Raw genomic sequence first — 12,475 nt, forward strand, 5'->3', positions numbered from 1 at the left:
TCACAGCTGACTATAGCATTTCTCAAATTCTTCCTTGTATTTGTGATACAAGTCTGGGACTTGACAATGCAGGGTGTTAAAAAAGTAACCTCAAAGTCAAACAAACAAACAAGTCATACCTTCAGTGTGAAAGGGATTGATATTACTATCTAAAGCTATAATTTAGTCAGTGTGAGACTATGACCACAACACCTGGTGTTTTTAATGCCAAGTTCTATACTGTGTGTCAACTGTCAGAGAGGCGAGGGGGGCTGGAGCTTGACAGGCCAACTGTCAAGTCAAACAAATGAAAACACTAACTCTTCAGGTTTTTTTAAATACATTTCACACATGGATTACTAGCAAGAAACACGTGTTTGCACTTTAACTATAAGCTGTTGAGCAATCCTCACTATTTCTTTCTTAAGCAATTTGAGTCAAAACTAGTGTCTTATTATTAAAGACAAGACCTACCAGGTCTTTCTTCAAGATAGCTTTTGGTTGTAGGTTAGGGCATTGGTTCTGAAACATTCCTTCCTATTACAGGAGGATTTTATAGTTACGACTGCAATTAAAAAAAAAACAAACAACCAAACCCCAAAACCTCTATACTTTTCCCCCATAAAAATCTGTGACTACATGGCATTCTAGCAGACTTACATAGGTCTTCGCGTTCCGCAAAAGTTTTTGTCATTGCTAAAACGTTTGATGGTGGTAAGTCAAGGCAAGGTTTCCATAATGAAATTTTCAGTCAACTTTGCCTAATGATAACGTATATTAACTATGAATCATGTAATATCTGTGGTCTAAATTCAATTTGGAAACAGTTTTACCACTTCTTTTTGAACAACAGTACACATTTATCTTGGACCAGTTTCTTAACGTGCAGAAATTAATCTTTTGGTTTTAACAACCAGGTCAAATATTAAACTAAATTAAATTTTTTTGAAAAATATGACAGTGTTATCTGTTTACCAACCCTAACTTAATGAACATTGAAAATGCAGTCAATACGTCTGTCGCTTAACAATTGCAAATTTTACAGATGAGTCTGAAAGCTAGCAGGCTCTTCTGCAAACATTTAGCGCTCTCTGAAAAGATATTGATTTATAAAAGACCTCTAACAAAGTATTGTGGCTCTAACAGAAGCTTGGTTTGCAGTTTAATTCCCGTAAGAATAAAATACTTAAAATAGGAGTTATAATATAGGTAATGGAATGGAACTTGGAATTAGAAAGTGACTTTAACCCCTTACGATGACATCTTAGGACGTACCTGGATACAAACTTCTACTCTCACTCTGAAGAGGTCAACCCACTAGCTCTCAGAAATCATCCGCTGTTGACAAAGCTCGTACTATTCACTCTTCAGACTCACTGCAGTTTTGGTTACATTTGAAGTATGAAGAACACATCATCTTGTCTTGTCAATAAACTGGCTGTCAAAAACTTTGAATGCAACAAGATACATGTGAAGTGGAAAGAAAAGTCAATCAGCATTGTTCAACATCTTTTTAATCTCCACCAGGGGAAAAATAATATAAATATGTTAACACAAACAGAAGATGTTTTGGAAAAGACCATGTGGTACTATGACAGTGTTTTAGTTTATAGAAATGTAATTTATAATTTTATAAAAATTATAAGAAAGAATAACATCTTTCAGTAACATCAGACAGTATAGAAAAAATAAATCTCAACATTAGTTGTAACTCTGATGGTCCTTCTAGTAAGAAATTTAAAAGTGCTTTTTAATAACAGTGTAGCAACTCAAGATTAGTGCAATATGTCAAATCAGTTTTAAAGCAGGTATTTATAGCAATTGTGCAAGTTCTTACAATTAACAAACCCCATCAATCTAAAAATTAACACTAAATGAGGTAAGTATTCTAATTAGAGTTAAACATTCCTTAAATAGCTTACACGCCGATTTTACTACATGGAAAATACTGGTGTTCCTTTATAGAAAGGCTCAAATCTAAACATGACGTGAAACTTGTACTGCAAAGCAGTGAACACTTGGAAGTTAAAAAAAGCTCTTGCAAAATATACAGTTTAGTATGTTTACGACCCAGTGCTACAAACAGTACCTAATGCAAAATATACCAGCTTAAATAACTGTACAGGTAGTGCACTGAATTTGCGTTTGAATAAACTATTTTGTTCCCAAATCCTTCTAGAAGCTCCCACATAAAGTTAGCACATTAACTTAATATAGAAATTCCACTGTAATTTTATCTATAAATACGAACAATTTGGTTACCACCTATGACTGTAACTATAAGTACCGTTACTCTTCAAGCAAGTGAAAAAACACAGCACGGGGCGGGGGGGTGTGGTGGCACGGGAGGGGGAATCAAAATTTACTCTTCGCTGTTTTATACATGACAAGCTGGCAATAATAAAAGATACCCTGTATTTCTACATAATATTTTCAGCAAGAATTCCCAGAACTCTAAAATTAGTTTTCATTCTATTGTACTTTCTTTACTCTGTGATTTACAATGCATAGTAACTATTGCCTTTTATATGCAGGCCTCATTTTAAGAGAGGTAAAAACTAGACTGTTAATGCTGAGCCCTTACGGCTCACTTGCATATAGAGCCAAAGGCATTTCATATTTTACTTTGAGGTGTTTATAAGTAGGATTTAAGTCACTATCAACAAAAGGAATAAAATATAAGCTGATGAACTTTCGTTCTAATAGGCTATGGCTTAAAAGCATACCAAATGAACTGTTTCTTATAGTATTGCACTTAACTTTAGTATTAAACTGACAGTTGAAGCCTGCACAGAACTCATTTTGTAACAATATTTCAATTTAAAAGCAATAAATAAAATGCAGTATCTAAAAAAAAAAAAAAAATGCCAGTAGGTTTAGTCCATATTTCTCCCATCACAGTCCAAACTGCATCACCTGAAGTAGGTCTGGGACAGTCTTCAGATACCAGCTGCATAGTTCTTTCAATATAATAGACTACCCATAACAATAAGAGAAGCAATTAAAGCTTTCTACAATAATATCATAAACCAAAACACAGTATCCTTGAGTACATGTCTCAATTAGCTTAAAAGGATTTGCTGCCTTTGCTCGGGATAGCTTCAGAAGTTAGACACAGTTACTCTGTGACTGCATATTCTCTCTACTGTGTTATTTTACAGGCAAGTTGAGACTTTTTAAAATATATTAAGCTTGATAATGGTGTGAAGACTTCCTGCTCCTAAACCAGGAAGTTGTTTCCTAAAATTTAGTAACTTGGTCATTGCAGTGACAAGTTGGCTAAGTCTTTAGCAGAGTCTCTGATCATCTGTTCTACCTTGGGATCTTCAGCTCCACTGGTTGCTAGTTCCTTGTCAATAAGCCCCAGGTTGTGCAAATTGAGGATGGAATCGGCAATAATTCGCGCTGTCCTCTTCTGGTAGCCTCCAGATGTCACCATCAGGATTGGGATTCTGCGCCTTCTGGCAGCCTTGAACACAACTTCATCTCTCTTCACAATTCCCTACAAGTTTACAACAGTTACAAAAAAAAAAAAGGGGGGAAAAAAAGTAGTGATATGAATACGATATTTTAGTACTAGCTTATGGTTTATTGACTTATAATACTGGATGCTCGATAAGTGATTAAGCCCTACATTTTACAATAAAAATTAAATATTCATTTTAAAAGTCCCATTAGCAGGTTTACATGCATAATCATCATCAAAAAAAGAAAAAACAGCAAATCAAAAATCCTTGACTTGGTTTTAGAGGACACAACAAGTAAAAATCTTTGGAATAAAGTCCTAGAATTCCTGCTCAAAGGCCATAAAGTCTAAACTGACTACAAAGTTTAGAAATGTTCACCCTATTTTACAGGTGAGGAACTGAAACTAAGAAGGATTGTCTGAATTCCAAGTGCTTTAGTTTGTGCTCAACTTGCATAGCACCCTCTGACAAAAGTTTAGCAACTTGATCAAGATTTCACAAACCTACAGAAGAACCAAAAATTCAAATCAGATTTTACATGTTCACAATCACTATCTGAATTATTAGCTTCCAGTTTCTTTAATAAAAGCTAAAAGAATCTGCAGCTGAAGGGGGAGTTGCAGAATGGTAAATCCACAGGAAGGAAAATGAATTCTAAACAACTTCTTACCGATAGAGAAGGGTATGGAACTAAAAAAACAACAAAGATTGCTGACCAAGAGGTATGGTACTGCCATTGAACCCATACAGCAGAAGACTGAGTCTCCTGGGTTTCAAGTAAGTACATGTGGAGAAAAGAGAGTTCAGAAATAAGAAATAAGTGAGAACAGAATTAGAATCTATTTTTGTGGAAAAAGTAAAAGCAGAGAGTTCCAGAGATACATAGGAGGCATAAATAATCCATTAAAACTCCTAAAAAAAAGACTAACATAATAGACAACAGCTTACAATGGACAGGTCAAAATTTAAATAACTGCAAGAGTTGCAGAAGGGGAAAGGAATTAAAATGCAATCAAATACAAAAACTTAAGGAAGCAGCAGCAAAAGTTTTACAACAAAATGAATATGCACTACTCAGACTGGTTAAAGGAAGACCATAAATACATGAAGAAATATTGCCCTGCCATCAAAAAGAAATTAGACCACAAAGAAATTAAACCACAAAGAAATGGTAAAGGGAAAGAACAAAATTCAACTGTAGCTGAAAAATATTTTGTAAAACCATAAAACAGTAACGGTTTTTGTATAGTTTGATACAGCCCCATAAAACAACAATGGGAGTAAGGAATAATAACTGAAAAACAAGACAAAGGAACTGAAGTATTAGCAACAGATCCTTAAAGTAACAGAGTTACTGCATTAGCTGTGCACCCCTTGGGAGCCCTCGCTGGACACAAAGTAATATAATTACCACACAAGAACGGGAAGCAATCACTACAGGAGCCTAACTGCCTCATACCTGCTCTAGCATCTCTATCAGCTGCACCTGTTAGAACTGAGGGGAAAACACATGGGCTTATTCCAGCATTTGCATGTTACCAAGAAAGAAAATACATCAAATGAAAATGACAGCCTGATAAGTTCCCACTTACAAGCAAAGAGGGACGTACCTGCTACACTGCAAGTTTTCTGGCTATAGCCTCAAGCACCAAGAAACTATTACTCATTGCACTCTGAGCACGCACAATTTTGAGTAGCATTAACACTGTGGCAAGATTTTAAAATATGAATGACATCTACAACTGTAGGACTGAAGATTGGACTAATGAACCTTGAAGGGATGAATTATCCAGGTTCAGCGCCTTCAGTCTCAGCAATTCCAGTAGCCTGGGATTTCAAGCTTGGTGAAACATGCCATTCACACTTAAGCCAACAAGATCAGAGAAACAAGAAATCCTGCCCTCATGTCAGAAAACAAAAGTTTGAGCTACAAAAGCCTTTTCTCCATCAGGCACCTGAGCTACTGGTTGAGCAGAGAAACGGCACTCTGCCTTTCGTTTCTACCTGTGACCAGAATCATTTCACCTTTCTTTCCCCATCCCTACATCTTCTCTCTTTTCCTACACAGCACCCAAAAAGCTATGCCAACTCATTTTTCTTGGCAATTAACACTGCTCCTTCTCAGATGGCAGAAAAAGTTTTGAAAGGGCACATCTTAAAGTATTCTCCATCTATCACTAGCTGCTTTTTTTCTTGGTGGCCACTGCTTTCCAAAAAGCTCTGCTCCACCGAACGAGCACTTACACCTCAGTTCGTATCTCCTCCAAGGTCAAAACCAAACAAGTCCAAGCCCCTCAGCTCTTCCTTTCTACTTAAGAGACTTTTACATAGCCATGGAAACAAAACCTGGAGATTCAGAACAGCTTCCAAGTCATTCCACCTTGGGTCCATCGAGGACTCTGCAGGCAGTCAGAAAGCAATGGAAGGGGCTGCTCGGTGACAGAGATGATAAGAATTAGGAAATACATAAGGAAGCCAATAAAACCCAGCAAGGAACTAGAGCTCTGGCAAAAGGAAGCATTTGAGAAGTACTGTAAAACAGAATGAAAACTGAACAGACTGAGCGGTGGTTCGATCACAAGGGAATCTGAGAGCTCAACAAAGCACTTTTCTGTATTGAACTGGTAGACACTAAAAGAGAACCAAACATGAAAACAGGAGAGAGACAGAACCAAGGAACTGTCAGAGAAGGAATCATTAAAAAAAATGGAGGAAATAAGAGATCTGTAAGTTTTTGTTTATTTTGAGAAAAGCAGACTTGTTATATCTGGAAGGTGAAGACTTGTATGAAGTGATAGAGAATAAATCAAAATTTAAATCTGGTACAAAGCTGGGTAGAGAGAAGGTAAATTGAACAGAAAAAGGGTAATGATATTTGTGTAGAAAAGAATGAGAACATTGAAAAAAAAAAGTGTTCATTTGCTAAGAATACACAGACAGGCTGCACAAAATTGCTAGAACTGGAAGATACCAGAAGAGCAGTTTAAAACAGCTGGAAGTGCTACAGAGAAAATTAAGTGTAAGATACATACTGGGGGCAGGTGACAAAAAAAATACATTGCAAAATGGGTTATGTGAGGGTAACAGAAACAAAGAAAGAAAGAGGCAAAGAGGAAAAGCAGGAGTTGGGTGAAGTGTGAAATTATATGCCCCTCTGGTTACTGGATGTTCAAAATCAGAGTAGTTTAGAAAGAAGACAAATTATACTGGAACAGGCACAGGAAGAACAGAACTATTTGGTCAGGAAGGGACAACAAAAAACATACAGAATCACAGAATCGTTCAGGTTGGAAAAAACCTTGAAGATCATGGAGTCCAACTGTTAACCTAACCCTGCCATGCCACCACTAAACCCTGTCCCTAAGCACCTCGTCTGCCTGGCTTTTAAATACCCCCAGGGATGGGGACTTGACCACTTCCCTAGGCAGCCCCTTCCAGTGCTCGACAGAGCATTGTTGCATATGTTGAAAGAGCAATGGAGATGTATCTATAGGTATCTATAAAAGGAAAATGCTCTGGCTGAGTGTAAAGTATGCACCTTACCTTTAGCTAATAAGTCACTCTCAGGCCTGCCTTTGGTATCTAGGGAAGAGTGCAAGTCTGGAGGTATTTTGTATTATACAAACCTGAGGCGAAATAGCAAGTCCTCCCAATGGATCGCCATCCAGAATATCAGTCCCAGCATTATAAACAATGATGTCCGGTTTTAATTCATTCAATGCTCCTTCCACATGAGTATGTACCTTCTGAAGATATTCTGTATCCTCTGTACCCCACTCTAATTCCACCTTGCGTTTTATGGCACCTAAAAAAAGAAATGTTTCAATGTTACTCAATAAACAAAACATTGCTTTGAAAGAAAATGCAAGATTTAGGTAAGCAAGAGAAACATAACATTTCTGGAAATTTTCTAAATACACTGCATTTTCACAGAACCTTGAATTAAAGAAAATTATTCAGCTACTTATTTTTCCAGCAAATGTAAGCACAATGACCTTGAAAAAATTCCACTGAAGAGAGAAAATTAGATGCAGGGGGGGAAAAAAACAAAATCTCTGAGACACAAGTGGAAAATGTTACAGAAAAGCAGCTAATCTACATGTCCATTTACCAATCAGCAAAGAAACCATAAAGAAAATTAACTTAAAAGTAACCTAAATAAAGCATAAGGGAAAGAAAACACTGAATTATTATTGCACAGGAAATAGTTGGGGGAAAATACAAGATAAGTATCACTGAGAAATTATTAAGATGTTTTATTTTTATCACAACACTCCAAACTTAACAGCGAGGGATCACGAATTTATGTGAACTGCTTTATGAATGTATAACAAGATTCAGCTTTGCCCCAAGCATTTTCAACTTAATGTTCTTACCATGTAATCCTACCAGAAGAGCAAATATCTATTCTTAATTTAAATCAAATTATTTCTAATGTTTCTAATAAAGCATTAGAAGTAGACGAGAAGGGTTGAGAAGGTAGAGGAAGGAAAGCCAAGGTTATGCAGCCTAGCTTTGGGTGCTTTTACAGAGTTATGTGTCACTAAATCTGAATTAATCAAATCTATGTCATAGGCATTTTGAGGTATGACTTCCACCTCACCATACCCTATGCCTTGAATTAAATGACTTGGAATCTTAACTCTTAAGTGTGGATTCAGAGCTCCCTAAGTGTGCATGAATGCATTCAACACAGACTGATCCTTATTTATTCTCATGATTGCTGGGTAGGGTTTTTTTCTGCTTTCCATCCTTGTTCAACATTAGCAAATCATTCTTTTATTTTATTACATCAACATTCGTTTCAAAGATTTTTGTTTCTTTATTTTTCCTGAATTCTTTTCTTATTTTTATATAAAGGTTCGTATAATTCTGCACAGCTGTGCTCTTCTGAACAGCACTTAGAGCCTCGTCAGGGTAAAGAATCCACTAGCTGGACAGAGCTTTAGAGGAGAAGGTAAACACATTAGCATGGGGAACAAGTAAGTATTGTTCTGCTGAAACCATTAAGAGGGTCGTCAATAAGATTCCATGCCTCTGCAGGTCTCTTGCCTTCATCTCCACCACAAAACACAGAATTACAGTGTTCAGTTATCACCCAGATCAGGGACTACTGATGGACACAGTGATGGATCACTAGGTTAGAATGAACACAGCTTTTGCATTTGATAGCCTTTTGTCCATCTCTTGTTAATTAGTGAATGTACTTCTACAGCTTTGAAAACTGTAAAATGACGCTCAGACCAACAGCGATGCTTTTTGGGCCTGAACATTGAGTTTCAGCTGTCGGCTTTCTATACTCGGTGAACTAGTCCTTCTCCCCATCCACCTTCTCCTTTCTCTTCCTACGCTTCTGTGTAATTCGAAACTACTTCCCCGTAGGGACTCGATAAGCTTATGGCTAAGCATTACGCAATGTTAGCTAGGGGTTTTTTTCCCCTCTAATGAAGTGCATGAGGGAAAAAATGTACAGAAGAGACTCCTGTAATAAAACATGGAGAAAATGCCCTTGGCTGCAGCCTTCTGCACCTCATGCTTCTTCTGTAGGAGAACGCTTGTACGCCCAGCTTCACAGGAGAGGGGCGAGTGCAGGATTTCAGATTTGTAAATGAGGGCTTAATCTGTTTTGGTCTTAACCCATCTATTCAAAATGTTGCCATTTGATATATGACTAAAGGGTTGCTTTTCTTAGAAAAAAGTAATCTTCATTGGCTTGCAATTTGTCTGCTTACAGACACAACATGCTTTAAATGCTCATTTTTTAGTTTAATACCTTGAAATGCATATACTACAATTTTCAAAATTTTTACTAGTTAAAAACCAGAAGTACAATGCACTGCACCTAATTCTTGCCAAGAATCAAAATCAAGTACGCTTCTCTGAATTACAGTGACACTGAAGAAATTCAACAGCAGAAGAACGTCACCCCTAGTAAACAAACAAATTAAGCCTGTAATAAATGACAGCATAACAGAATCAGAGATCAAATTAACTTTGGGCTTTTGCATTCCAATTTAACCATTATCAAAACCCCACTAATTAATTATGACAGGTCACCAGACACAATAGGCACATCACAATAAGGATAAACAAACAACAACAACAAAAAGATCAAGCACCAGTTCTTAACGTTTGTATTGCTTCCTTTTGCTGCCCAACTTGTTTCTCATTCAGATGCATCATGTTTTCTAGATGCTTATAAAACAAGTCCTACTGGAAAGACAACACCTGAATATGTTATAATTTATAACTTTCAAAAGAACATGAAACCTTTTTACACAGTATTAGCTAATCCTTAGTGAATTTTTTTATGAATCTAGCATAAGGGAAAGATTAAGTTCTAACAGTTATCTTTGACTCAAAAGGATTCTTTAACTCCCCATTTTAAGTGTGGCATGAGCTTTTGAACGGACTGCTAACAAAGTCCACTTAATACCCACACCTTGCATGCTGTAAATTCATTCCAGAAGTGAGGGAAAACACTACAGCGCTAACGCTATTGTGATAGATTACAGTGATCACTGAAAACCCTAAATTCAATGTGAAATTAAAAAAAAAATTCTGGTTAACACTGTTGCAAGGAAGCTTATTAGTAAATGGAGAAGTTACTTAACAACACAGTAAGTCTTTTACCTTTTGGAATGTGAATTACAATTATACTTACGTTTAGCGAATCCATCCCCTGGATAAATGTATCTATTGTATGCATCCATAATATATACCCGATGGTCATCCATAAAGTCCCTCTCATGGCCATTTCCCTGAAGGAAATTTACAGTTAGCTATTCCTAGCATACTAACACAGAATTATTTAATCTGCAAATTCTAGACTAATTAAGAGTACAAAGATCTAATATTTAAAACTCCTGTGTCATTCTCTCATTTATAGTCTTGAAGGTTATTTTGAGGTGTAGAGTTTTGGGGGTTTTGACAGTACCAGTCTGAAGACTGCAAAAATCAACATCCTTATATCTCGGTGAAGGTAATTATCAGAGAGCTCAATGCACATGTAAGAAAAATAAATGAAAATAGAACCTAATTGTCTTCAGCAGCATCACAAAAGCAATTGTGACCACCAAACAGATCTCTCATCTTCTAATAGTGCCAAAAAAAAAAAAGTCACTTTCAGCTGCTGCAGGGATACTCATAGTCTTTACAAGGATTAATAAATAAATAAAGCAGACTACAGTTCTGAAAATTCAAGCTTTGCTGAGATAAGTAATCCCTGGAAAAATTACAAACACTGAAGACCCAACAGTTCAATATACTGTTTAACACCAGGAATTCCCTGCAAAATGATCGCACTGGGTGTAAAGATGGATGCTTAAGAGAAAACTCAGATTCTGAATATTTCCCACCCCCACCTCATCCCCTTTTCTGAACTGAAATAGTGTTCTTTTGGCTCTCATTTAGACTTTTTTCCACTAGTACAAAAATCTTCTTTTCACAGCAATCACTAAGATAATTTTGTTGAAATCAGTCTATCATACAGGGCCCCAGACCATACCCCCAAGAGAATTTCATTTAAACTATAGAACAGACATCTCCACAGATATATCTTCTGTAATTCATTACATAAATTATGTCCCTGGACAGTTAAAGCTATATTTCTGCTACAATTTCCCCTCCTGGAAACAAACAAATCAAAACCAAACAAACAGAAAGAATCACTAGGCTAAAGCTAGCCAATGTCTGGGAAGCACCAGAACTGTGTTTCTTTATGCTAAAAAATGGCAACTCCTACTTATTTCTTCAGCACCTTGGGTCCACAAATCACCAGTTCATGAACAGAAATCTCAGAATATAAGAGCCTCTGGGTGAACCATTTTCGCATGAAAGGTGAAACTTGCCAATGCACCAAGAATTGGAACCCTTACAAGATGAGAATACCTGCATACTTAAAAAGGATCTGCTGAGCTACTACTCACTACACCTCTCATTCCCCAAAGAAAGGAAACAAAGGGGTGATTTAGTGTGTATACTGAGATTACCAGCCTGATACCTGAAAGTCAAAATACATTCCAACAAGTTTTTAAAAAAAACAAAAAACAGTCCAAAAAAGCACAAAACAATCCACTCTCTGACAGAGATGGCTGAAGAGAATCATGAACACAAAACATCTTTCTATTGCATAATCTATCTCCTTATCTTGTGGCAGTTTTTGGATGCCTTCACTTGCAGATAAATGATAGAAGATTGAAAACTTGCAGCCATTAGGCTTCCTCACTGCCATGGAGCTACTTTAAAAAAAAAAAAAAAGTTTATTTACACATAATAAATGATCTTCAACACTTCAGATGGGACATAATTTTGGTCCATTAACTGCTTTTCTAAAAATACTATTTCCTCCTTTCAGGATTTACTTTAGGAATCCTACCAAAGATGAAATTTGTTCTCCGTACCCACAATAAATCACTTTACCAGATGAAGAGTAATGTATTCTGTACTTCATTAGCCTGAACCCAGGCTTTCCATTAAAACACTAATGGTCAAATTCATCCCCCTGCAAAGGTTGCTGTACCTGGTGGTTGCTGTCTACTACAGGCCACCAGATCAGGAGGAGCCAACTGATGAAGCGTTATTCCTCCAACTCCAGGAGGCTTCATGCTCGCAGGCTCTCGTCCTGCTGGGGGACTTCAACCACCCCGACATTTGCTGAAAAACCAACACGGCAAGCTGTAGGCAATCCAGCAGGTTTCTTGAATGCATTGAGGACAACTTCTTAAGCCAGCTAATAGACACCCCTACCTGAGGGGATGCGATACTGGACCTGGTGGTCACCAATGCAAGCGAGCTTGTCGGAGATGTCAAGATCGGAGGCAGCGTGGGCTGCAGTGATCATGCACTGGTAGAGCTCACGCTCATAAGGGAAATGGGAAGAACAAAGAGTATAGTCAGGACCCTGAATTTTAGAAAAGCAAATTTCCAGCTCCTCAAGGAGATAGTCAGAAGGACTCCCTGGGAAACGGTCCTCAGGGACAGGGGAACAGAACAGAGCTGGCAGATCTTTAAGGATGTGATCCACAGAG

The 12,475-nt window shown here is 37.2% G+C and overlaps 1 protein-coding gene across 2 annotated transcripts in view; it reads right to left on the bottom strand.

Moving 5' to 3' along the window:
- Positions 1-1,527: 1,527 nt before the first annotated feature.
- HDAC11 (histone deacetylase 11) overlaps positions 1,528-12,475 on the bottom strand; it is a 29,367-nt gene continuing 18,419 nt past the window's right edge. Inside the window, exons 6-8 of one of the 2 annotated variants that reach the window (XM_035892219.1) lie at positions 10,111-10,207; positions 7,073-7,251; positions 1,528-3,481 (exon numbers count right to left, since the gene is read on the bottom strand). In XM_035892219.1, coding sequence (XP_035748112.1) covers positions 3,239-3,481; positions 7,073-7,251; positions 10,111-10,207 — 519 coding nt within the window. In that variant the 3' untranslated portion in view covers positions 1,528-3,238. The remainder of the gene's footprint in view (positions 3,482-7,072; positions 7,252-10,110; positions 10,208-12,475) is intronic. The other variant, XM_009636623.2, reaches the window with a different exon arrangement.

The sequence above is a fragment of the Egretta garzetta genome, unplaced genomic scaffold (genome assembly GCF_000687185.1).
Source record: "Egretta garzetta isolate BGI_Z169 unplaced genomic scaffold, ASM68718v1 scaffold553, whole genome shotgun sequence".
In the NCBI taxonomy this organism is placed as follows: domain Eukaryota; kingdom Metazoa; phylum Chordata; class Aves; order Pelecaniformes; family Ardeidae; genus Egretta; species Egretta garzetta.